Source organism: Zootermopsis nevadensis, unplaced genomic scaffold (genome assembly GCF_977971745.1).
Source record: "Zootermopsis nevadensis isolate Lab colony 2312 unplaced genomic scaffold, Znev_1.0 Znev_ptg000001l, whole genome shotgun sequence".
Classification (NCBI taxonomy): domain Eukaryota; kingdom Metazoa; phylum Arthropoda; class Insecta; order Blattodea; family Termopsidae; genus Zootermopsis; species Zootermopsis nevadensis.
Window position 1 is genome coordinate 14,958,933 of NW_028259133.1, and position 27,677 is coordinate 14,986,609.

General features: G+C 34.2%; 2 protein-coding genes across 8 annotated transcripts in view; both read left to right on the top strand.

Annotated features, from left to right (window-relative positions):
* LOC110829470 (uncharacterized) overlaps positions 1-14,641 on the top strand; it is a 31,106-nt gene extending 16,465 nt beyond the window's left edge. For 2 of the 6 annotated variants that reach the window (XM_022063202.2, XM_087343618.1), the window contains 9 exons: positions 1,951-2,088; positions 2,511-2,765; positions 4,221-4,431; positions 6,733-6,896; positions 7,173-7,235; positions 7,609-7,757; positions 8,530-8,713; positions 10,980-11,148; positions 11,372-14,641. In XM_022063202.2, the coding sequence (XP_021918894.2) occupies positions 1,951-2,088; positions 2,511-2,765; positions 4,221-4,431; positions 6,733-6,896; positions 7,173-7,235; positions 7,609-7,757; positions 8,530-8,713; positions 10,980-11,148; positions 11,372-11,556 (1,518 nt within the window). In that variant the 3' untranslated portion in view covers positions 11,557-14,641. Of the gene's footprint in view, positions 1-1,950; positions 2,089-2,510; positions 2,766-4,220; positions 4,432-6,732; positions 6,897-7,172; positions 7,236-7,608; positions 7,758-8,529; positions 8,714-10,746; positions 10,952-10,979; positions 11,149-11,371 lie in introns of those variants that run through there. The other 4 variants (XM_087343593.1, XM_087343602.1, XM_087343609.1 and 1 more) reach the window with 4 other exon arrangements.
* An 874-nt stretch (positions 14,642-15,515) lies between these two features.
* Positions 15,516-26,408, top strand: LOC110830012 (uncharacterized). Of its 2 annotated transcripts, XM_022064366.2 has the most exons (6): positions 15,518-15,727; positions 17,362-17,565; positions 18,045-18,173; positions 19,004-19,222; positions 23,094-23,264; positions 23,675-26,408. In XM_022064366.2, the coding sequence occupies exons 1-5, from the start codon at positions 15,638-15,640 to the stop codon at positions 23,178-23,180; spliced, it is 729 nt and encodes a 242-aa protein (XP_021920058.1). In that variant the 5' UTR covers positions 15,518-15,637; the 3' UTR covers positions 23,181-23,264; positions 23,675-26,408. The 2 variants fall into 2 exon arrangements, with proteins under 2 accessions (XP_021920076.1, XP_021920058.1); XM_022064384.2 differs by lacking the exon at positions 23,094-23,264 and having other exon boundaries at positions 15,516-15,727.
* Positions 26,409-27,677: the final 1,269 nt, after the last annotated feature.

Below are 27,677 nucleotides of genomic sequence, written 5' to 3' on the forward strand. Positions count from 1 at the left end.
ATTATTGTGAAAGATGTTTTAGGTAAAGATTTTACTGAATACCCATGCATTTTTCTAATTCTGTCTCCATTCAAAGGGTAATTTATTATGGAGAAATATATGCAAGAATTTTATAGCTATGAAGTCTTGATGTCAGACGATGATGGCGGTAGAGACAGTCTGTAAAAACAATGTAAACTAATTGCATCCTCACACAGCTGATCCCTCTAGAAGAATTCTTTACATTCAGTTGAATTTGCAGGTTTCAGTTTTGTTTTTGTGTTTCCACCTTTATAGAGAGGTGAGTGGAATTTAACAAATGAATAATCATCACATTACATAATCTGTTTTAGTGCCAAGTTTCCATTAGTATAGATTTACAGTTGTTACTAGCAGTCTTCAAATTCATATCATTGTTTATCATTTTTAGTACAATATCCCGTACAAAATGTTTAGGTTTATTTATAGTCTACTGCCATACCAAAATTTACCCCATGTACAGTTATCATCATCAGATGGGAAAACATACATCTGGCATGGTTTCACTGATATTCTATACAAAAATTAATCAAACAGAAGTTTCATGCTTTTCAAGGATCAATCACCATGTAAATTTATTTCAGATGCTGGTAGTTTTTACTGCAAGAAATTGGGGATACTGTCCTTTTTACATTGTATACAGTACCAGAAAATTTCCCATCGGGATTGATGGGAAAATCTATAGCAGTACTTCAGAAAATACATATCTATTGAAAAGTGCAACAAAACAGCATATAAAAATTAATCTCATTACTTATCTTTGCATAATTATGAAAGCTGTGAAATGTTACACATAAACACGTGTTTTGCTGCATATAAAAATTGAATTTAAATAATGTGTTATGACAAAAAATAACCACTATGCTTTATTAAAGAATATAATATGATTTAATGTATTGCAGTCTCAAATATGAACTTATGTTCAGGTTATAAGAACTGCTGTGAATTGTGAATCACTTCTACTACCATTTTATAAAGGAAATGTAACTACACCACACCTCACTATGAGAAAACAAACAGGAAATTTTAATTCATATCTTTGCCACATAGAAGTAAAAACCTGCAAGACATTCTGTTTTCTTAATGCTGGCTATGGATAGTAAGTGTTTATCTCAGACAGTCATCAACATAATCTCCTCGTAATGAATTAGGGACTGTTTGACACTTTCAGAAATTTATTTAAATTTTTAGTTCATTAAGATGGATGTCATCTGCGTTGTAGTGTTGTGTAGTCTGGTAGAAGTTTCCAACATTTGAGAGGTGCATCTGCCTCTATCGTCGGGGTGATGATCATTGCTCTGATTTAGAATTATGTTTTCTGTGTATTTGTTTTTCCAGGGTTTTTTTCTTCTTTTCTTTTAACTTGTACTTGGTTTGTAATTGGTCCTTGGGCTGTTAAGTCAGCACATAAATAAATAAAGAATTGAATTAATTATTATTGTTATTATTGTAGTGGTGATACTGGCAGTAAAAGCAACAGAAATAATTCTAGTAGGATAATCTGTTTATATATATTTGTTACATTATATCACGGTTAATGTTGCAAAGAAATCAGGATTTTGTAACCAAAAATACCACTGCTAACCTACACTTAAGATCAGCATCATATTTCGATATGATTGTGGCCTGTGGCATACAGATTCTTATTGAATGAGAGTATGTGTTCTCATTCATGTCCTCATATTTATTACTTCCTTCATGTCTCCTCCCATCCACCTCTCCAGTTTTTCAGGCAAGTTTTGTATCTTGTATCAAGATAGGTACACTAAATCATTTGGGATTGAAATGAGAATATTTTAAGCATTTCTTCCAATATTTTAAGTTTTAGAATATAAAGAACTTAAGAACAATTTTCCATTACTCAGTGTGAGCTATGAAATTCAGAAATATATTTATATTTCTACGTAAATTGCTGTTTCACATTCCTTACAGGTGGGTAATGTGCTCCAGGTTGTTCCTACTGATCTGCCTCCTGGCAGAGTGCTTGGGGCTGTGCCGCCACCACCACCCCCAGCTCAACAGCCAAAGGCTCATAAATCACTGGTCCTTCAGGCTGGCAATATGCTTCAGGTATGTAAGTTGTCAAAATTCCTTTTTCCTCAACACCATTTGAGTAAGAAGTTGGAACAACATAAATGATGTTGTCATATCCTCAGCATTTACGTGCTCAGTAATGCAGTGTCATTTATACATGTGTATATAGTCTTACATGTATGAATATAATTGTAGCTATGTTTTTCCATGGAGTAATTCTGTGCAAATATTATGTTCATTTTCAAAATAGAAAGACAAGTTGCCAAATAATTTTCTACTGTCCTTACAGAATGACGTGCTGTAAACTAGTCTTGCAGAACTTCTGCTCCTTATAATCTGTTTGGTGGTGTATTGTTCAAGGTTATCCATCATAACATTTACAGATCTGTGTGACACACAGAATAAGCTTAAAATAAATTAAACTGTGGTGACACATTTCTGTGTTGAACTTGTTACAGGTAATTCCAAGTGAGAACCTCGCTGTGCCAAATTCTAGTGGTAGCAGCAGGGGCACACAGGTGTTTCAAGTGGGGAACATGTTACAGGTCATACCTGGAGCTAGCCCATCGCACACACCTCCTCAACAAGTTGTTATGAAGCAAGCCAAGATAACTGCACCTCATTCTGCAGTGCCTCAGCCTGGCATTCAAGCCCTTGGGACAGCAGAATTGTCAGTGGTGCACAGTCCCATTACTTCATCTCCTGTTGCCAAGGTAGTTCCTGACATATTGGTGTAGGTTTATAACAGCGATGATACTCATTTTGATTTTAATGTTTTAAACAGATTTTAACCTTTATCAACTGTACATTGTGGTTTATGTGCAGTCCAGCTGTCCATGCATTGCACAAGCATACCACTAAACCATTAAGCCCTAAGTTGAAGTCCAGCTTACAGGTCTGTAGTTCAGGAGTTTAAATTCCTTGCCCTCATATGATAAAGGTTAAATGTCCTTAGCAGTTACATGCATCTTAATGCATGCTTTGGCTGCCCAGTTAATGACTACTGGCATTGCTTGCCTATTTACATACATCATGAGCTTTAACCCACCGTTTAATGTAAGTGACATTGACATTTTATATGTCTTTTACAGTAGGAACATTAAAACACTCAGAAATATAATAAATATCTATACTGGCTGCAAATATTTGCTTCAGTTATACCACTTTATTATTTTTTCCTTCTTAATTTTGAGTGTAGTGGAGAGTAAGGAAAAGGCACAGTGCTGTTCATATGGGAGAAATCTGAACATTCAGCACTAAAGGTCACGTGAGTAGTGGTGGCACCTAAATGCGTGATGTGCAAGTCAAGAGAGGGGAGTTCAGTAGTAGTGGGGGTCACATAGCCCCAGCTGCAGTGATGCACCGATCTAAAAACAGCTGGAACTACAAACCAACTGAAGCTGACACCCCTCTAGTGCGTGCTTCGGACGGGTCCATCTCATACGACCAAAATCAGCCTTTGTGCAAGTGCCAGCACTCCTCGCTCGTTCTCTACATTTGACCCTCCTTTAACACATGTTTGATGATGTACTTTTATTACAGAAAATGTTGAAAAAATTTCATAACTTTGTTGCTTTTATTTTTACAAGGTCTTGCATTTCTATTCTGTCCTGTGCCAAATAAATTTACTCCATTTCCTCACAATCAATTTCCCAAAGATTCATTTTAATATTTTCCTACCAAAAAAAGACCAGTGAATCTTTGCCACTGCTAATCATTGAATCAGAATTACCATTCCTTCTTTGAGTTGAAAACTTGACACAACCTTGACAACCTATCTCTTTTTGAGATAATGTTATAGAAGTCTTTACTAACAGTTCCATTCTTACCAAATCAAGAAGAACTTGCATAAAATACTGTACCTTCTTATAAATGTGAATAGAGAAAACTGTGTTTTATTATGATAGACTGGAAAGGTTTTCTTTAATTTGTTTAGTCTCATACTCTCCTTAAGAAGGCTTACAGTTATAAAGTAGAAGCTTTGTATTTTCTTTTATGTTTTTCTTTTGTCCTGTTCTTTTTCATCATTAATTATCATGGTTATCATATTCACCGCTTTCCAGTTGTTGTCACTATTTGATTTGTTAAAAATTAAAGGGCATTATCTTTTTCCTCTTCATGTATTTGATCATAACAGTGCTTATATTGTTAACTTAATTTTTTGTAAGGTTTCACCGAATCAAAGACACACATTGCCTGTAGTATCAGGCACTCCATTGCCAGTGCCTGCTACACCAACTATGATAGTGGCCACCACCTCAGGGATATTTCCTACAGAGGCTGCACCTGCTTCTGGATATTCTCCCCCTGCCTCTCCATTCATTATCAGTGAGCCACAACTACCACTGCTACCTACAGAAGTGATGCCTGTACTAGCAGGTATGTGCATCACAATCACAGACATGTTATTACACATACAATGGATGTTTGTGGCTGTTCAAACAGAGATTAAGCTGAATGGCAAAAGTTATCAAAAGGGTAGTTAATAGTATTATATTGAAACACAGGCTCTAGATTCAAATCCAGTGACTGCTTCCAGTTGTGATATATGTTACATGAATTGGTTTAAATAAGTGAAGTAAATATGCCCTCAGTACAGGTAAACCTCAATTTACGCCAGGGATGCGTTCCTGGATGAACCGGCATAAATTGAAACTCTTTTTATAATGTAAATCAATGGGAAGTCAATGACACGTATTCCCGGCACCCAAACCTTGACGACTAAAGTTCCTCAAAAATTGACTTTGCGTTATCCGTGATAGCAATTTCAGTCAAGGGAATGTTTTTTTGAATCATGTCATCCACCTATAGCAACATTCTTTCTAAAAGTTTACTTTTGCTATAACTCACTTGCGTTGCACTTACTCTTGTAGCCTGTTGCATTGACTGTTATTTTATATGAATTTTTCATTGTGGTAGTCGCAGTGGAAGGAGGCAACTTCGTACTTCACGCATTACGACGGGTATCACCACCTTGTATTTTACGAATTACGTCTATCTTATTTTCTAAGACAATAGACCTACGCAACTTTTTAGCAACACATTCACTTCTCTTACCAGACATGGTGGCTCTTCTACAATTTATAAATATAAAACAGTTGCTGCTGCCGAATAGTGGTCAAACAACAACACAAACACGTTTAGCACACAGTTTCAGCACATTCATTGTGTCAACAAGAAGCGAACTGAGATCATTTTTCCTTAGTCCCTTATCAGGCTGAACGCAAATGACTCACCGTGAAGAGTGACCAATGCTCACATGACTGTTGCACAATGTTGGCGGATTTTTAGGAGATTATCTTGCAACTTCTTAGCAATGAGTGCAGAGGTGACTGTATTTATAATTTTTATTCAAAATCAGCGATGTAAGAATTACAATTTAGTATAAGAATCAGTACGAGAAACATTGTAAATCATTATAAATAATAGTAAAATATATTTTTTTCACTTTTTGACTTGCTGGTTTCAAAGGCAGCATTATTCTGAACCCACGCAGATCAAGGTTTACCTATACATGCTGCGAAGGCACTACTTGTTCTTGACCTTGGCACTAGATGGGATGAATGATCAGCATCACACTCTGGCCACCCCTAGGTAAGCAGTCCCAGCTCCCATTGGATTGAATGCTGGGTAGGCCTCAGAGCTGGTCTGGATGCAGTTGAACCTGGTCATCCAGCCGTTAGTGACTCAATATGCTAATTGAGGTACCCTAGCTCCCATTTAGAAAAGTACTTGCTGTAATGTCATTAGTACTGACTATTTGAGGGTAGGAAAGTTAAAATCTTGCTGAGTACAATGAATTTAAAAAACCGTGTTTGTCAGCCGAGTTTATAAAGGAAAAATTATTGTTAATTCTTTACATGTAGCACTGTATCGAAGAGGCAGTATCTGTTCCAATCTGAATAAATGTAGATAAAATTGTATATTGAGAAGTGTTATTAAGGTGTCACTTTTGGCCCACTTTTGCCAACCAGGACCACCACTTGACTGAATAATGTAACCCAACTTACTTAATGTTGTTTATAATGAGATTTAATCAGTTTGGTCATATAAAAGTTCAGAGATGAAACACTTTGTTTTCTTTAACATGTTCTTCAGTTGCTTAGTCTGAATTTGAAAACAGAACTCATTAGTGTTTAGGGCCATGGAAAGTCAAATGCTAATGAGGCAGTAATTTACATTTGCTGTAGGTCATAGTGCCATTGCAGATATTTACATCCAGAATAACGTACAATTTGAAATACAGTTTACTAGTTTATGTATTCTTATATTGTTGAATTATATTTTTAATGTTTACTGTGGCAGTGTTTTTCAGGTATAACCAAATTTTTAATTTCTGCATTGAATATTATAACATTTACTTTGAAAGGATCATGTTGATCCATCATGTTTATGTTTATTGTGTTATAATAATCAAACTTTTCTGAGAACCAGGAAGTGAAGACTGTTCTACCAGTAAAAGTAATTCAAGGCAGTGACTCTGGTTGAATCTGCATGCTAGTTGTAAACGTTTTCTATTTTGTCTGAAGCAGTGTCAAGAAACTCATGTTTTTATGATGAGTCTTGTTTCCATATCTGTTTTAGTTTTCACAATGAAGCCTTAAACGTAAGTTTGTAAATTGTGTGTTAATGAATTGTAATCATGAAAATACATTGCCAAAAAATTGCTGTGCTTTCCAGAGGTTCCCATCCCATTTTTGTCTCCATCTGACTCTCCTAGAGAGGAAGCAGAGAGACGGTGTGTAGAACGTGAAAGACGGCGTCAAGAGAAAGAGAAGCGTCGGCATGAGAAGGAGAAGAGGCGACAGATCAAACTGAAGCATGCTGCTGATAACTTGATTAAGGTACTTGAAAGCAAAGACATGTAGCATAAACAAAACTAACTCTGTGGGTATAAGTTACCCTTCAGAAGCTAATAGTATACTTAGTCAAGAAATTCCCCAACATTTTTGTAACCATTCTGTATATTTTTCTTGTTATTCTACCCATTATGCCACTGTTGAATATTGGGTGGTATAACAGCCAGCTTACTTAGTCTGGTTTGCAGTCCTTGTAGTGTTACTGCATAATGGTTTTTCATAAGATAACTCCATAGTTATAGCTGGTATATTGCTTTACAGAAAGCTCTTCAACAAGAGGGAGATCAGACAGACATTGACTTGGAAGAAATGAGACTAATTGAGGTAAGTGAGTTGCAGAAGTAACAAAGCTTAACTGAATTTGTGTCAAAAGGCCAAGAACATTGTATAATTTTCTCTTCTGCTGGAAACATTGAAGATATTTATTTCATTAAATTTATTTAAAATATGTGCCAAGGAACTCTTTTGTGTGTATGTGTAAATTTTACATTTGTGATAATTAAGTGCTTGGTGAACACTTCACTTTCATTTGTTTTAATCAGTCTGTACAGATGTGACAGTCATTTGAGACATTTCTGCAAAACCCATGTACATTGACAGCTGTTTGCTAAAACTGAATGTATGCATACACACTCGAAGGATTTTAATGTCTTATATTATCTGAAAACTCATATCCCATTATGTTTCTTATTTTTAGGAAGCAATGCGTCAAGTTCCTGACTGTGAGGATGAACCAGGGCCAGAGGTATCTCCAGTGACTCCTCCAAAGAAGAAACGACGACCCACAGTGCAAGTGAAGCCACTGCCTCCTGCTGGAAAGGGCATTCTTATATCTCCTGGGTTCAGGTATGTAAAAGTTCAGGTGTGGATGTATCAGATGAGAAAACAGAACTGAGACCCCATTTTTTTAAAAAAAAACTTGTCTTCTGCGTATGACATTTTTTTAAATAAACAGAACCTGTTTCATTACTTGTACGAGCCGGGATAGCTCAGTCAGTATAGTGACTAGCTACGGGCTGGACGACCGGGGTTCGATCCCCGATGGGGGCAGGATTTTTCCTCTAGCCTCTGCATCCAGACCGGCTCTGGGGCCCACCCAGCCTCCTCTACAATGGGTACCGGGGTCCTTTCCCGGGGGTAAAGCCGGCCGGGGCGTGATGCTGACCACTCACCCCCATCTAGTGCCGAGGTCAAGGAAGAGAGGAGCTATACCTCCTCTCACCCCAAACGCCTACATGGCGTATAGTGGGACAAACTTTACTTTGTTTCATTACTTGTGCCAATTTATACATTTTTTAACCAGTATACATTACAATTTATATAAATGCATGTGATGTAACTAGGTATATAATATCTGAAATATTAGACTAATCTGCAGTGTTATAAGATCCAGATACTTTATTTTGATCACAAAATCATCTTGAACTTTCTAAATTATATTATGTTATTTAAATATCATAAGAGAATTAATGCTTTTGAAATTATCAGTGGATCTTCATGTGTTTATCAGAACTGGAACAGGTGAGCTCAGTATGCTGGAAATTTGTTTAAAATTCCAGCTGATAACCATTATCACAGAGAATAGTCCACAAAAATTATGTATTATTTCTCTTAATAGAGAGAAACCAATATCTGGAGAGAATGAAGGAAGGAAGTCGGTCAAATTTGCCGATGGTGTGCGGCCTGGAGAAGGCACATCACCATCAGCAGGGGAAGACCTGCCATCACCTCCACCACCACCCCGGAAACTTCCGAAGGAAAAGAGATTTAAAAAGAAGAAGAAGAAGAAAATTAAGGTAATGGTATGTTTTAAAATTTTTACTTATTTTTCATACCATTTAGACTTTTGAAGGCCATATATAACAACTATTTCACATGGGAGTGAAAGACCAGTTGTTAAGTTTTCAAGATGGCTGTTGCTTGTATTTCCCTCTCCAAGACGAATGTTTAGTGACAAGGAAACATGCCACATCTTGGTTATCTTTCAGTGGAGTCATTGTCATCTTAACAAATATCTTCATGGACGTATCACATCTACCACTACAAGCACTTGCGATACCGCGGAGTATGACTAATGTTGTATGTTAGAAATTCTTGCTCAGTGGTGAATGTCAACAAATTGTAGGATCACAGACATTGCACTTCCATGTCATCAACTGACATTGTGCTTCTTTTTGATGAGTATACTTTTTCTCTCGCGATGGAGCCTGTAAGGAATTACATTTTTTCATATATATTATTTCGTTTGAATAATTTGATATATTGTAATTGTTTATAGCATTATTTGTTTAATTTTTGAGGCTCTTTGAGCATAAACTCAATTTGTCCTTCCATGAGGAAGAATGTTGCTTGTGAAGGTTGATTAACTCAAAACTCTTTATTCATATTTATCTTCTGTCATTTATTACTAATCCACAGGCAAATTTTAAGAAAATGTTGGTGGTAAAGTAAAAGAATTGCATAGTAGTCAGAAGACTGTTTAGCATCTGAAAGAACTAGTGCAGCTGGCTCATGTGAATGAACAAGACCTTTCTGTGTGCCTGTGGAACACGGCAGACAGAGTTCACCACACACGCTTACAAAACACGTGAACAACGTGCTTTGCAGCGTCATTGCAAAGGGACTTTCCATTCTCATGTGGAAGTGTCTCTGTGTATGGCCTACTCTTTTGAGATTTAGATGCTGCAAATTAGTAAAATATTGTTACCATATTAAATCTTTTACGGTTTAATTTAGGGCAGGAATTCTTAACCTGCACTCTACTGATGATGCTTATATGATGACACATTTTTTGTAACATTGTGTTACTCTGACAAAAATTAGCTGATGAGAAAACGTGTCATAAGTATCAGTATTTAGTGTAACTGTCATTGTGAGCAGTTGAGGTTAATGAAGAATTAGGACACATCACTGATGAACACTTGGAAGGATGCAGAAATTAAAACTGATATTGGAAGATTACTCTAGCAAAATCATTGTTATATATTTTACTAATGACTGATTTTGTTAAAAAAAATTGAGTAATGTGAACCTGTCTGTAATAGTATGCTAGTATCATTATTAATCATTTGTCAAGAAAGTTCTATACATTGTACATATTTACAACTTTATGTCCCATGAGTCGGTAAGCAAGGACGAATATGGCCCTCTGCCTGGAAAAGGTTTAGAGGTTGAGAACCCCTGATTTTGTCTGTTTTTCAGTGACATTATAACAGTATCATTATCATTTACATAAATCATACTTTGAGTTTACAGTTCATAAGCACAGTAATGTTAAGGTAAACACAGCCTTCCTTTGAGATTAATATTTTCAGTTGAAAGATAGGGGTGTCACTTGTAAACGGTACACAGTACATGTCCAGAGAATTCCATTTTTCAATACATTTACTTGGTAGCTGTCCCATTAGTTCATTATGATCAATGCTACATATGTGAAGTTGTTGAAATTTGGATATATGATGCAGAACATGTAAATGGGAATGTGATTAACAAGCTCCATGTAGGTTTCTTTCTTGAGAAACTGTAATATGTTCTTGTAATTTTTTTTAATGATAGGCCGTGACTGGGAAAGTCAAAGTTTGGTTTCAGCTTAAGGTAAAATTTGATATATATTTTACCAGTAACTTTCAGAATTAAATTTTCTTGGCAACTTTTAGTGCAGTTCAAACTACTATTGAAATCTATTATGTTGTTTCTGAGATAAAACATGGACTTATTATTCATCAAGTTTCTCTGGAAAATCAGTAATAGTGAGATTTTTAAACAGCTTTTGCTAGAGTAATCTTTCAATATCAGATTTAATTTCTGTTCTTGTGATTTGCATCTCTCCCTTCAGGTGTTCATCAGTAAGATGCGTCTGAGTTCTTGAGTTGCTGTTCTTCATTAAGCTGTACACTGACCAACAGCATAGGTACTGCCAAATACTGATGAGTACACAGGACACATATGGGCTGTGGGTTGAGTAACCCTGATTTATATTATAATTAAATATTTTAGCTTTATTAGAGTTTGTTATATCACTGGACAGTTGTGTAGTCATGTGTTATCAGTATGTTTTAATTGCTGCAGGTGAAGATTATTCGACAGATAAATGTTGAGGATGATGATGACGACGATGATATTTCCCCTCCCCCGCCCCCACCAGGCTCTCCGCCTCCTCCGCCGTTGTATCCCCCAACATACCCTGCTGGGTATCCTCCATCAGGCTATGTGTACACACAGCCTACATCTTACACAGGTGTGTATGTATGTATGTATGTGTGAGCCTTAAAATGTTATTTTTCAAGTATTGCTTCTGTCCATGCTTTTTTGCTTTATCTTTACCATCATTTCTGACTTCATGCAAAGTGAGAAAACTTGTCAGCAGAGTTTGGTTGCCTTTGGCAAGATGTGTAATGGTAAAATATGTGTTATTAGTGGTAGTTTCTGTGTAGTGATTAACCTGTTTTTCATTTTTGCAGTGTTACCTGGAACTGATGGGGGAGCCCCAGCTCCTGCAGGGTCTGCTACTGTATTCACTTCAATGTACCATCAGCATCACCACAGTACTACTACCACCACTACCACTGTTCAGTTTGCACCACCTCCACCCCCTCCAAGCCCGCATGTGTATCCTTCAACTGGAAAGCAGCGTAAAACAAAGTGACTGAGACATGTTAAGCTTTGTGCCCTGTTTCTGCTCTCTCTTCTTTCCAGCAAACACACAAGTAGATGACCAAGTAAATACCTTTAAATCACAACAGTGTTGACAAGCTCTGTTCTGTTGAGATTCTCCTGTTTATCATGCAGAATAATTGATAATCACACCTTTCCTTACTTTTGGCTTAAGATATTTGTCTGATTACAAACACCATATTGGACAAGACATTGGCTTGTATTCTAGAGTTACTAAGTTTGTAATGTGCTTTATCTGGGAACATCTCCAAGCATTCCCCTAGGGATTACCAGTTATGACTTTCAATATAAGAATAGGATCTTTAATTTTCAACGAGGATATAAATATGGAAATTATTGTAAATTGCTACTGTAATTAAGTGAATCATACTTTATTGTCTCGGGATTGGTTGATATTGTTTCGTGCAATACTTGTTCCATTTTGGATGTAAGTAAATCATGAATTGGTTTCTGAAAGAGTCCATAATTAAGAATCAGAGATTCACATTTTTAAATTCAGATATTGTAGAACTTGAGTTTTTGTCCCTTGACTTGTGATTTATGGGAATTCATTTCCTACAAACCAAGTTTCTCTATATCCCCCCCCCCTTTTCCACAAGTCTAATGCAATATACAGAATTTGGCAGAGATAGCAGATCACCAGAAATGTCATCCTAACATGTCATCTTTATATCCTAATAAAATATTTTCTGTTTGATATGTTTGAATATGAATTATTTAAAAGCAATTTTAAATGAAAATGGTATAGATTTGTAATATATATCAGTCATTACTAATACAATGAAATAAATGCATTACTGAGCACACATGTTTTTGAAGAGGTCAATACAATAGGCTTTGATGTTAAAGTTATTTAATTTGTATGGTTTAGTCACATTATATGGTTAAATGGATTATGACTGTGTTGTTTCTTGGTTTATATAAGTATGTTGAATACAGTGCAGGCAACACTTTGTCCAAGAAAATTTTGTTTTATGTGTGTATATACTATTAGCTGGTTAATTATCAGACTGTGGCAGTGCTATGAGGGTTACAGTCAGCTGTTCACAGAACCTCTATGCCTTTATCCTATAGTGTGTACTGCACTGTTTATTGGATTTATAGGTACATATTGTAAAGTGAGCAAGTGCAATCCAGAAATGAAATGCAAACTAGAGGTAATAGACATAGTCATATGCCATTTTAATAAACAAGAACAGGAGATGATAATATCACTAAATAGAAGCATATAATAAAAAATTTGTTAGTAGGCATATGTGAAGTGACTGGTTTGATTTTTTATGGCAGTAAAACCTGGTTATGGTGTTTCATTCCATGTCTCTTTCTAAAACGGCATTTTGTTTTCTGAAACTTGGAGTGGAATTAATAACACAGATAAGGTAATGTGTTGCATCTCTGTAAATGTTTATGCAGTAAGAGTACTGAAAGAATTAATGCTGTGCTTGTCTGTACTGGGTATGTGTGCCATGATGCTCAGGTCAAAGGGTTGTTGCTACATGAGAAATAGTCTGCAGATCAGGAACTGCACCTGTAAAGTACCTATCATTTCCAGGATATAATGTCCTCTCATTCCCAGCATCCTGCAGCTGTACTATCGTCCCATAATCACATAGGAAGAGAGCATGTTCATTGTTAAATTTTATTGTGTTCATAAATATAATTCATAACATCCAAAAGAAGATTCTTGCATGCCTTTATTGTTTGGACTTAACATAGAGTAGCAGTTACAGATTGTATTGTTTCATGCATAATGTGGGCTGGAATTTTCTTTTCAAATTCAAAATTAAGAATATTGAATATACCCATGAAAACTGCCGTTTTACTTGAGCTGTTATGAATTCTTTATTAATCTAATTTTCCTGTTCTAAATCTCTAACTAAAATGTGAATGTTCATCACTTGGCTTCCTTAGTGTTTATTCATCATTACTAGTTGTCTTGCAGTTCTGAGTATGTTAACATTCTCTCTTATGCACATGTTAAACTGTACTTATGTTTCCAGAAACTTTATTTATTTAGACTGCAGTAGAATATACCAAAACATGTTGGTATGTAATCGAGATTTAGTCTTTTATATGGCAGTAATAACAGAGAAAATGGAGTTCAAAGTGTTTCCTGTGTACATATAAAATAATGTGAGGAAAATGCATTATGTCAAAATGTTAACCAAATCCATGAATATAGTATTTGTAAGTAAAAAGTATTGTATAAAAATTCAGGACTTTTATTACTGCACTATGTAGTCCTGCAACTGAGCTCCTTATAACCAGGTTTTACTATTTAATATCTAGACTCAAGACATAGTATGTTTATTCTGGTGGCAATTTCTGTTTTAAAATTCTGAGTATGCTTCTTACTGCCATGTACATTAGGAGAATACCTCTGCTTCTACTTAAGTTCTTCAGTAAACAGAAATAAGTCAGCATTATTATGTTCCTGCAAATGAAATATCTTGTACAGGACCTCAGTTTGCATTCAAAATAATGTTACCAACTCTAGTAAAAAAAAGATTCATACTACCGTAGTTATATTGTCATAGATGAGAAACAGATGTAAATGATGGATTTTGAAATAAATTTAGAAACTTCATGGAGGGAATGTATTATAGTTTTAAAGAGTGCTTTATCCACATTTTCATTGCTTTCTTTCTGTTGTGATTGGAGTGATTTCTCTAGGATTATGATCATAATGCTGCTATATATATTCTTTGGCTTGTGAGGTATATTTAATCTGGTCTTAAAATTAAAAAAAATAGTTTTCCACCTTCCTACTTTATTACACTCTTCCTCTTGTATAAGATGTTAGCCATAACTTTTAGATCCTAATAGATCAATCTTCACAAGTTACAGAAAGATTACCATCACTTGTATTGTTGAGATTTTGCATACTGTTGGCTTTATAATTAGTATGAGTTATAATATGTGGAATATAATCTTGTGAAAATCATCAACAAATCTGTGAAAAATGTAGAAATCTGACTTTTCTTATATGTTGATTATTATTTTTTAGCAAAATGCTTTCTTCTGATCTGTGAAATTAAATATTTTATGTTGTTTAATACTCTTGTTCTGTTCATTTTATATTCAGTATTTATGATAGAAAAGTGAACTTCATTGTGAGGTTTTTTATTTAGAGCACTACTATTTTATGCTTCACCGTTTGCATGCTCATTAATTTCAATATTTTCACATTATTAACATGGCTTGGCATGAACCTAGTTGAAGAACATACTGAAGCAAATGAGTACAAAATCTTGCAGAAATTTTCCTCACTTTCCAAGTTCCAATCTGTTGTGGCATAATGTTCACGTTAATGTTAGAACTTGACGTCTGCCCCAGTTACAGATGGAAGATCCACTGGCTGTTCAACAGTTACAGCAAATTCACACAAATGTGAATAAGGCTTACTTAGTCTTCAGAATTTTTGCATTTTATAAATGATTTGCAGTACCACAACAATGTAAGCAAGAAGAATCAACTTGATTTGCTAAATACTCTACTGGAATGAAGGTGGAGTTATCAGGCTAGAGGAAGGATAGCAATAATTCCTCAGTTTGCTGTATGAAAGCCATTCAGTTTTGCTTTCAGCAAAGCATCACTCGTGTCTAGTAACTCTTCTTATTTTTGAGAGCTGTGGAAAACTAACATTAAATTAGCCCAATATTGCATCAAGACAGAACGAAACAGCACTTTGATATTTGAGGGTTAAAGTGTGCTTAAATTCCAGGCCTCTCACCCACTGTCTCTTGATCCATAATATTTCAACCCTCACTGCTGTTTATTTACTAATGGAATCACATTTACACTAAATATGGAATAAGTTCCTCTGCAGTAATATCAGGATTTCAAAATTGTTCATTAGTGTGTCATGTGTAGTGTAAATTGGTGGACAATTTTAAGGCAGGATAGCAGATAATTTTATTACCGGCTGAGTTGCCGATACCGTCAACGCAGTGATATCCTGTCGGCTAAGAAGTGTAATTTAGTTTTGAGTTGGATTTGTAAGTGTGATTTAGTGCTGTCTACATATTAAAGAATAACTTGTTCCATTCACAATGCCATTGGATATGGTAAAATTTAATAAAGTTAAAACAAAATATTATGTAAATGAAGATATTTTATTGGAGTATGAGTTTAATGCAAAGGTTGGTTTCATGTCAGCGTTCCGTTAATTTATTTTAAAGTATTAATTATGCCCCTATTGTCCAAATGTGTCATCTCATTTACACAAATTTAATATGCAGTATCGGCTTATTTCAAACTTGTGAACGTTTTCTCCGGTAAAAACGGACAGGTGACGGTTAAAAATGAAAAGTAATTGTAATGTAGATGTCCGTCTTCTGGGTTGTAGTGCAGTGTAATCTTGTATAAGTTTACCTTGCTGTCTGCATCATCACGGCGATGGTTATACCGTTGTCCATAGGTTAAGGTTATCAAGATTTTCGAGTTTTAAAGTTCTTGTATAAGAAACATCTCATGCTTCCACAGCATATGTACTCAATATGCTGATAGAGAAGGTGGCCGATAGATATGGATGGTGTCTGAATATGTGCAGTTGCAGATAACGTAAGTAGGTTATGTTGTAGCTGTTCAAGCTTGTTTGTGAAAGTATTTGCTCTTTGCCATGGAGAAACTTAGATTTTTGGTAAGTTACCAATTATTTTGAAATCAGTTGTTTGAAGTGGTAACAAAAGAAATAATATTTGGGTATTAATGATTTGTAATTTGAATGTACTGTGACTACAGGAATTCAAATTGAAGATGAAAAAGAATTGTTCAGACAGATGCATATTTTTCTAGCAAAAGGAAATGGTTAGTTTAGAATTGGCTCTTCTGTACGAAAATTCTTTCGTTTGTTAGGAAACATGAGTCTGTTAATGATATACTGTAATTATACTAACAAACCCTTCATATGTGAGGTCATCTGCATTCACAACAGGATGGGCCATGCTATATAACAGGGAACCTAGGTAATGTGGCAGCTTACAACCTCTTTGCACACATTCTGCCCCACTTACATACTGACAGGTCATATGCATTTGTTTGTTTGTGGTAGCAAGGCTTTCCTCTTTTCCATTAGCCACAAACTGAGCTACATGTACAAAACCAGGTATGAGTATCTGGGAGGGAACAAATGTCAAAGGTTAGAAACCATTGGCATGTTTCTGTACACTATGAAGGTTTAGACCTTACAGGTTTATGAGATAATGCAATGTCGCTGTAATTTAAATTACTCCCTAAAGTAACTTTTTTTATCTAAAACTTGTTATGTGATGCTGTTTAGAATAAAATGATATTAGGAGTTATGTGATTTTCTAAAAGTCAGATGGGAAGATGGTCCTCTTATAAAGTCCATGTAAACATGGACCATATTAAACTGCCCTAGGAAGCATTCAAATATGCCTTTATCCATATAAAGTTCATAATGGTTTATATCAGATCTTACAGCCACAGGTAAAAAGCAATGTAGGTTGAGAGGACTTGTAATAGGTTAAGAAACTATAAGGAGCATCCGGATTAGTGACAGGTTAGTGTATCATATGTTTTAAGGATTTCTCTTGAGTGTAGTTCTGTTTGGAACATTTTTGATATGGTGAAGCAATAGATCTTCAGGAGGTGAATCAGACAGTAACTATACAATAGCTGATTAATAATTTTGAAGTTTATGTTTAGCCTAGTTCATTAATGTACCTTTATCAGATGGAGAGATTTAAATCCAGCAAAACTGAAGCTATAATATGAGGAGTTAATACTTTATTATTTCATGTTACATTTCCAGACACAGCCTTCACATCATGATTGGATTGGCTTATATCCCCGTGGATGGAAACATTTGCTACAGTGTGTTGCATTTGAATGGATAATCAGTCGCCCCTGTGAAGTAGCATTACAAAGGAGCATTCAGTTTGAATGCAGATACCACTCACAAGTTGTTTGTACTGACAGGGAATACCAGTTTCTGTACATTAATAAGAAAATTGAGGTACTCAGCTAGTGATGCCATTTATTAATTATTTATTTTTATAAAGAATTATAATTATAATTTGGTTAAATACTGGTGTTGTTTCTGGTGCTATAATTCTGGGTTCCAAAAACATTAACTTTAAATGCTTAATACAACATTAAATTCATATACTTTTTGGGAAGACCCTGAATAACTAAGATACTTTTTTCATTACCCCAGAAAAATCTGTATTGTCACATACAACAGCTACTCCTGTTGTTTTAGTAACATTGTATTTATTAGCACAGAAATTTAAATTTCTGTGTCTGAGTATTCTAACCAGCTTCAGCTTTAAATCATTTGGTCCATCATGTAACAAATTGTATTTTATTGTGAGTGCAATATGCTGGTTTTCGGAAGTAATGTTTAGAAGCTTCAATTACTTTTCCCATTTTTTTTTCTCTTCATATACCTGCAGCAGAAGGTCAAGTTCAGATAGTATGTGATTTTGTTTTCAGGTATTGGGACGCAGTCAGTACTTCAGGTTTGTGCCAGCAGGCATGTTGACAAACATAAAGTATGTTCATAGAAGTTCAAGTGAAAAAGCATTAACCTCCAGCTTTACTCTTCACTCCAACTCTCATTCTGTGAGTTACTACATGTTCATCAAAAGTTTAAAGTGGTTTTGATTGAATGGTAGACAGTATTCAAGGTGTGTTAAGCATAATGATTGTTAATATGAAATCAATATGCAACAGAGAATGTGCAGATATAGTTGAGTTTTCTTCAAAACAAAACTACACCCTCTTACTACAAGTTATGAGACCAGGATTAATGACGAATCAGGAGAAATTCTGTGGTCAGTACAGGAATTTGTGTGCAAAATAAAGAGTAATTATACTTGGTAAAGATCATCTGTCCTGAGTAAATGCTTAGAGCAGAGTCATTGAGGTAGTAATTGCCTATATTACCCACATGCCAAGAAGCCTGTACCCATTCTAACAAAGTTTCATTCATATTTGCTACACACTGTAATCCTGACAAAACCTCATGATTTTCTTCTTGGTACCATTGCTGATACATGCTGATTTTTCATCTTTCTTCTACAGTATTTGTAATTAACATTCACTTACTCCTATCATGATTTCAGGCAACATATTTTTATTATATTGTTGTCAGAGTTGCCTACTGGTAGATGCTTTATATTACCAGTCTCACACATCCTGATAACATTTGTGTTGTACAGAGAGAGAAATTCACAAATCACTTTTATGGATCCTGCTGCCCTGTCTGTTGTAGAAAAATTGTGTTCCATGGTTACATAGATGGGGTATATAAGGTGGTAATGAGAAAGGAGAAGAGACATTATTTACTAGGCTGCTAATGAAATGAGAGAGATTCATATTTCATCTATAGAGTAATTCTTAAACATTAAGAAAATAACTTAAGTTCATTTATTAATGTATTAATTTTCCAGAAGGTGAAGTCATCATCAGAACTAATTCACAACATACAGGATCACATCCAAGATCTGAAGAATGACCTAGAAATGAGTAAGATAGCTCAGAGGCAAATGAAGCTAGCAGCCCATCATTCTGAAATGGAGAAGCTGGCTTACCAGAAGTTTGTCAGTGAATTGTTGATTGCATTATCACAGAAGGGTATTGCTCGAATAATAGATGACGAAGGAAAGGAGGCAAGTTATTGTGTAATGTGTTTATGAAGGAATGTTCAATCACTAACTATAATTTTTTATGTCCCACAACATTATTTTCCCATTTTACATTACTGTTGTTCTGTTGGTTTATGAATTTGTATTCCCCATTTTTTTAATTTTATATATATTTTTAAAGGTTTTGCATAACATAAACACATTTAGGGCTGATCATGTTTGTCTGATCATTTGCATGTTTCACCTCAAGAACTGATGCATGGATTTTGATTAAATTTGGCATTTATGTTATGCCATTAGAGGCTACCCAAGCCTTGTATGTTTTAGTTTCCAATTATCTGTTTAGTAATATGGCAGACACAAGAATTAGTGAGATGGAAACAACACTATCACTAGCATTAGCGGCACGGGCTCTGGGTTAATGTATATTGACATCTTCAAATATTGTTACTTTCACTGTTCATTTTGTATCTCTTCAGACCTGATTTCATTTATCAAATTAATTTTACAGCACTGAAAATCTTCATGAATTATTGAACCTGCTTCACAGTAAACTTATACATTAATGTTGATGTGCACCCACTGTATAGGGCTAGGTCATGTCAGCCCATGGGTATGCTGACTAGAAGCCATTGAAATTTCAAGGTCACTTTGCATTATTTTTCTGCTGAAATGTAGATATCTGATCATACTCATGTCGAGTTGAGGTAACGAATCGATTAAGGTTTTGTCAAGGTCACAACAGTATCAGTCCAAGGGTTTGCTGAATAGATACATGGTTGAACAGGATTTGCTGCACCTCAACATTAGATGGTTATTCATTAGCTTCCAGTTTCTGTAGACAAAACCTGCAGAGGAGAGGAGTGTGTATTTTTGTTAAGAAAGATCAATGTTTCAACAAAATTGATATTTCACAACACTGTAAAGAACAGGATTTAGAAATTTGTGCAATTCAGCTAGAGACAAAACCAGCCAACTTAGTTATATTAAGCCTGTACAGAGCTCCATCAGGTAATTTTCAATAATTTCTAAGGGGACTAGATGCTACTCTGAAGTATCTGTATAATCCAAAAACTGAATTTTTAATCTGTGGCGACATGAATGTAGACTATCTAAATGAAAACTGCCGGAAAAAACATCTGAACTTTCTACTAGTAACATATAATTTGATACATACTGTAAACTTTGCAACAAGAATTCAAAATGACTCAAGAACAGCAATTGATAACATTTTTGTGGATAGTATAAGACTTAGCTCAACTTATACTTCTCCCATAATAAATGGACTATCAGACCATGATGCCCAGTACCTTATGATTAATAATATTGCTGCAGATACTAACTTAATACCTTTGAAGCAGAAGAAAAGAAAAGTCAATAATGAAACAATCATGCAGTTTCAGCTTCTTCTGAAGAATGAAATATGGGAATCTGTTTATGAAGTCAATGATACCAACAAAAAGTTTAACTTATTTTTGTGTACTTTTATAAATATTTTTGAAGCTAGTTTTCCTATTACATATGAAAGTATAGGCAAAATAAAGAATGACTGGATTACGCAAGGAATAAAAATATCTTGCAAACATAAAAGGAGTCTGTTTATCTACAGTAGGAACAGTAAAGACCCAAATGCAAGAGCATTTTATGTTAAGTATTGTAAAATTCTGAATAATGTTATAAAAGAGGCTAAAAAGCAGTATTACAGTAGACATATATCAAAATCAGACAATAAAATAAAAACAACATGGAACATAATAAAAAGGGAGACAGGAAAAATATATTTATCAGAACAGATGCCATCTCTTCTAATAAACAATGAAAAAGTAAAGGATCCTGGAAAAGTGGCCAATGCCTTCAATAAGTTTTTTCTAACAATTACTGAAAGCTTAAATTTAAATCAAACAGGGACAGAAGATGCTGTTTCCATTTTAAAAGCTGCATTTCCTGCAAAATTTTCTGGCCTTAATATCATTCCAACCACTGAAACTGAGGTGAAAAGTGTAATACAGTCCCTCAAGTCAAAAAACTCATCAGGTTATGATGAAATAACAAGTAAAATTTTGAAAGCTTGTTCAGGTTTAATTAGTCGTCCATTAACCCACATTTGTAATCACTCATTATACATAGGCATTTTCCCGGACCGCCTTAAAATATCAGTAGTACGACCGCTGTACAAGAAAGGGGACAAAACCAGTATGACAAATTACAGGCCAATTTCATTTTACAACTTCTTTTTCTAAAGTGCTTGAAAAGATTATGTACAATAGATTAAGTCATCACATGCGTGCTAACAACATATTAATCCCGGAACAATTTGGCTTCAGGAAAGGTGTATCCACTGAAGATGCGGCCTTCAAGCTAACAAACAATGTGCTTAAATCTATTAACCAAAAATGCATGTTGGAGGAATTTTCTGTGATTTAGCAAAAGCTTTTGACTGTGTAAATCATGAAATTTTGTTGGATAAATTGCATTTTTATGGCATTCAAGAAATAGCAGCGCAATGGTTCAGATCCTATTTAACAGATAGAAAACAAAAGGTGAAAGTAAAAGCACCTAAAAACAAACAAATTTTTTTCTCAAACTGGAAAACAATAAAACCTGGAGTTCCCCAAGGGTCAATTTTAGGGCCCTTGCTTTTTATAATATACATAAATGACCTTCCTCCAACAATGAAAACAATAAATACTTTAACAGAACCCATAATATTTGCTTATGACACAAGTGTCATAATTTCTAATAAAAATTTTGATGATTTCTGTTCAACATCAAACATAGTTCTGTCTCATATGAGTAAATGGTTTACTGCTAACAAGCTGGCCCTAAATCTAGATAAAACGAATATAATAAAATTTATAACAAATAACTCACCACAGCTTGCTTTAAGTATTGGTTATAATGGGAAGTATATACAAGAGTCAATAAACACAAAATTCTTTGGTTTGCAAATTGATAATCACCTAAATTGGACAAATCATATTGATAAACTGGTACCTAAGTTAAGTGGCGCATGTTATGCAGTTAGATCTCTATTGCATGTCAGCAAGCACTGACACACTCAGATCAGTATATTTTGCCTATTTTCACTCTTTAATGAAGTATGGAATAATTTTGGGGGGAAATTCATCAAACAGTAAAAAAATATTCACTTTACAAAAGAAAATTATTAGATTATTGGCTGGTATAAAACCTAGAAATTCATGTAGAAGTCTATTTAAGAGATTAGAGATCTTAGCTCTACCTTGTGAATACATATTCTCATTAATGAACTTTATTGTAGATAACCAAGAATTCTTTCAAACTAATTCTGCTGTGTCAGCACAAGGAATAAAAATCAGCTTCATAGACAAATTGCCAACCTCTCATGCTTTCAGAAGAGTGCATATTATGCAGGAATCAAAATTTTCAACAGTCTACCATCAAATCTCAAGTCTTGTAAATAAGAAGGAGCAATTTAAGGTAGCATTAAAAAGATACTTAATTACACACTCCTTTTACTCTGTCAATGAATTTATGTTGTTTACAAATAAGTGATAAATTTTTCTTGTGTGTAATGGGTAGATCTATTTGTAGCTTATCATTTCTCTAGGTGAATACTTTGTTTTGTATTATGTGAAATTTATATAATAGTATGAATTGTACTTTATAATATGTATTGTATTATTATTATTTTTATTATGACTTTTTCCACATCCTATCGTCATCTGACTGTCTTATGGATCCATGGAATGTAAATAAATTATTATTATTATTATTATTATTATTATTATTATTATTATTAGTGGCCTGTAAAATATTCAAGGTCTTTTTTCTCACCCTCATTTCTGCCAAATATAAGTATCTGAGAGCACTGTGAAGATTGCTGATAAGTGTGTTGGTAAAATTTTGTGTGCAGATGCTAGTGAAGCAAGTTCTCAACAGTGAGACACAGTCAGATGTCACAGAGGAGCATCCTCCTCAGGGTGTTTTAAAAATGTTGTAAAGAGAGTGTTTGCTGAAACCTGTAATTGGCTGTCAAGAACAAGTAATACATTAACTGCATATGCTTTGCGACTCCACCTCTAAGGTATGACAAAACTTAGCTGTGAATTTTTTTTCTTTCAATCTGTTATTTATTATCAGTAGTAAATTCCTGTCTTAACATTTACAGCTCCCAACTCTTTGGGACAGATGTCAACTGCAAAAGGAAAAGAATATTTTTTATTAGGAGGGTCAGTCTGTAATGTTTATTGTCTTGGTGTGTTTGATTCTGTAAGTACAACTGAGTTGAATTGGATGGCTTTAATGTTTGCACAGTGCTTGTATCTTTATTTTTATGAAATAGTAAAAGGGTATATTGAAGACCATTACTAGGCCCCACCCAGGCCCTGGGGTAGCAATCCCAACTGAGCTTCCACTTGTCAGCCATGTGTGTCTTCATTGTTTTATAGTTTGAAATAAAAATACAATTGTTTCAGATGGATTTTTTAATTTCAGATTAGAACAACATAGAAGATCAGTTTGAGGAGCTCTCAAACACTAAGAAGTCTTGAAGCAGGCAGTTCGGTTGCTTATTTCCATTGCACCCCATGAACAAAGTGACATGATCATAGTAGTCGCAGAAATTGAGAAGGGACTGAATTATAACCAAAGATAATGCAGAATGTTTTTCTATCAGAAAGCCTTATGAGGCTTCATGTCACTCTGTAAGTTTTAATTCTGAATCATTATCTTGTGATGAAGCAGAACAGATTTGTTTAGTTGGTAACAAAGAATAAAATTTGCTTAAGTTTGCTGATAAAAAGGCAGAGAAACAATATCCTGGTGACTGTGCAGAACCTGTCAGTGAGAAAACCCTCACAGATGTTAACGAAAGTTTATCAAAGCCTGAAGCTGTTGATGTGCTGTCTGCATTAGTTGTTGATGATCAGTTTTGAAGTAAGTGGTGTCTGATATTGAACAGAACCATTATTATTTGAAATGTTTCAGTATTAACTCATTATATATATATATATATATATATATATATATATTGCAATTTTTAAATGTTTTTTTCATTTAGATACTGAGGGAATGGACATTTTACAACTTAGTTCATAACTATAAATATTTACTGACATTTTTCTGGTAATTAGGCTGTGAATCATTCCAAGAAGATATTATTCAAAAACTGAATAGTGTAGAGTTAGTGTTGTGTTATTCATTTTCAAACATATAAACATAGTTTTGCCATTTATGGCTTATGATATATTTTAAAACTAAGAATTCTGTGGTACAAACATATTTATAGAATTTGTAGAAAATTCCTACCCCTGTTCTGGGACTTAGGTTATTATTCTGTTGTAATGAGAATGTTTCAAGTCTATTTCTTTCAGAAGTATTTTTTGTTACATATTAATAAGAATTGTTTAGATACTTTGTATTCATGGTTCGTAACTTTTAGTACTTCATAAGTCGCTTAACTGTTATCAGTTTTCTAGCTTTGAAATATTTGACTGTGAACTGATGGCATTATTCTGCAAAGCAGATTATACTGATAAAATATTTATCTGTTTCCTATGAAGCCACTTTGTAAACATGATTTTGGAATTAACAAAAGTGAAGCCTGTAGTGAGAGTGAGAATTGGCATGCTGTGGGCTTGGAACCTTTTTTTGATACTAATATGTCTACACTAAATACCTCCTTTCAAATTGCCTTTTCTCTGTTAACGAAAGTCTTACTACCTTCTGCCAATTACCTTGATCTTGTCCTGTCATTTATCAGAATTTGTGCCAGATGTGTTGGCAGATACAACATGTCTGGTCACAAGATATAAATATGTAAAGGAACCTTTCTTATTATAATGTCTTTATCCTGTGAAAGACCTTGCATGTTTACCAACTGCGCACTGCACGTATATGTTTAACAGATGATGACAGCCAAGAATAGTTGGCTCCAAACTGTACAGTCTGTACAGTATAAAATCTAGACTGTTTGTTGTTTTCTTAATTGTTACTAGTTTTTATGCATTTATAATTGTCTGCTTTTGTGTTGTTTTTTGAAAAGAAATTAAAAACATTGATTTAAAACATCTGTATCCAATGGATGGAGTCTGGTACTAGAACATTCTTATATTTCATTTAACAGGAGGAGTAGATTTATAAGAAAAAATCATTAAGAGTGTTATGTATATGTAAGAGATTTAACTTCTCAAAAAATCACAGAATCTCAAAGAAAGGACATGCAGATTTAACTCTAATAACTTTGAAATAATACTTTTCTGTTGTGGGCCTCATTATTTTTCTTACATCACTCATCTTTCTAGGTGGTAAATTATCCCCATAGAAAAATACATTAAAGATATAAGCTCTCTACATTCACTCTTATTTCACCTTCTTTTACATTAAATTTGATGTAAATTGGAAAGATTGAGCTTTATTCATTTTTATATATGTCTGAATTAAAAATATGAAATTCTGTCAGTGAGATAGATGTTTTAAAATATATTTTGTTTGCAGTTAATGAAGCGCTATGATAGTTTTTCCTAAGATGTGTTCTATTCCCAGAATGACCATTTTTTGTAGTTTAGTGTCAGAGTATTTACCAGGGATGCCATGAAAATACTTTTGAAATATTTGAAATAAGCTTTCAGTTGCATCAGTAATTATTGGTATCACCTTCACATTCCACATAGTTTTTCTGCTTCCTTCTTACTACATTTGACAGTTGGTATAGAAAATTCGATTAGTGCATGTGTTTTCTATCCCAAAGTGTGGTGTCAGCTTTATTGCATGTTGTAATTTGGTGATTCCATAGTATGCTAACATTATTATGACTTTACTCAGCTGACTGGCATATGTATATGTTCATATCATTTGTGTTTTTATACTTTCATTTCTATTTGTTTACACATATTACAATGTAGTTATGTGCACACCACATCATGATATTTTATGTACTCTTCCTTAGCTCTTTGGCACATTCTGCATTTTTCACTGCCTTTGTAGCATGATATTTCAGGAGCTGCCATTTTCTGATTTTTTATCAGTGTTTTGTTCCTGTGCCAGTTCCCTTTATTTTAGCACCTGAAGAATGGTTACATGCTTGGATAAACAGAAAGTCATTTGGAAGTTTCACAGAAAAAACATGATATTTCTGTAAGTTGAATTAACAGTCACTTAAAAAGGCTTGTTCAGAACATTGTACTTTGTTAATGCACAATAAATATGAATAAATGTGAATTTTCTTTCTTGTGCTGATTTTAATTGAATAGGACAGTCACTTTTTCCCAGAGCTTCTAATTCATGGACAACTTCTGAACTTATCCATGTTATCACTTATTTATTTTTTCTGTCACTTGGATTTTAAAAAAGATTTAGTTGGTTAATAATGACAGCTTTTGTGCCACATGGATTTGCCCTGTACTTCTAGTGGGACTACACAGCTCCCCTGTTGCCTCTCTGCTGGAGCCACTCTTGTGTGTCTATTCTTAGCCTGCCTGTTGTTTGGTTGAGAGTTTCCCAGAATAGCTACAGGAGACTGGGTAGTGTAGTTATAAACAGAATGTTCATATTCTGTGTGTTGTAGTGATTTGCAGATTTAAGTAATGAATCTCTGTTTTGTACATGAAGTATTGTGCTTTTGTGGCATATATAATACAAGGAAAATTGTGGAAAATACAATTTCTAGTACAAAAGAAGCAGTTTGAGTTATATGCTTTTGAATAATTTTCATCACTTGTTTAAAGAATAAAATATACATAAACCTAATATTATCACTTATAAATAATTAAAAGTTGGAATATGACAACAGCACAAGTAGGTAACTAAGTCCTTGTATTTTATGTATACATACATGTTGAATCTGCATTGACTAGATGCAAAATCACCATATTTCATCCTTAAATTCACTCCATATTATACCATTTATGTCCATTTTCTAAATATAAATGTTATCTTTAGATGTGAATTAATTTGTTGTTTGGAAGACATATTTTGTCCTTCCATAGATCTTTAATATGCAGAAACCAGATTATAGAATGGCAGCTTTGTAGTTTTGCCTTTTCACTGATAAGAATTTAAAGGTGGAAAATTAAACTCCTAAGTTAAAGAATGATGAGATAGATGGTTCCTTGAAATGTTGGTGATTTTTAATCAACTGATGTAGCTGATAGCTTGAGAAGATTTTACTAATGTATGTCTATGTTTCTTTGCATTTATATAATATATATAGTATTGGCTTTCATGTCAATTTGAAACAGAATGGTATGGTTAAAGTACTTATATTTTAAAACTATTAATTTCAGTTTTAAATATTTTTACTGGATAAAAGAAAATTGGTTGCAAAGTGATAAAACAATTTTATTCAAAATAAAATTCCTGTTTCACCTAAAATTACCTGTTACCAGCAGCAGGAGTATTGGCTGAACAATATAATAATTAAAAGTTCTAATTTTGTAAACCAGGTGCTGTGATAAGTTTTAATGCACTGTTACAATTCTGTAGTCTTGCAGTTCTTTGT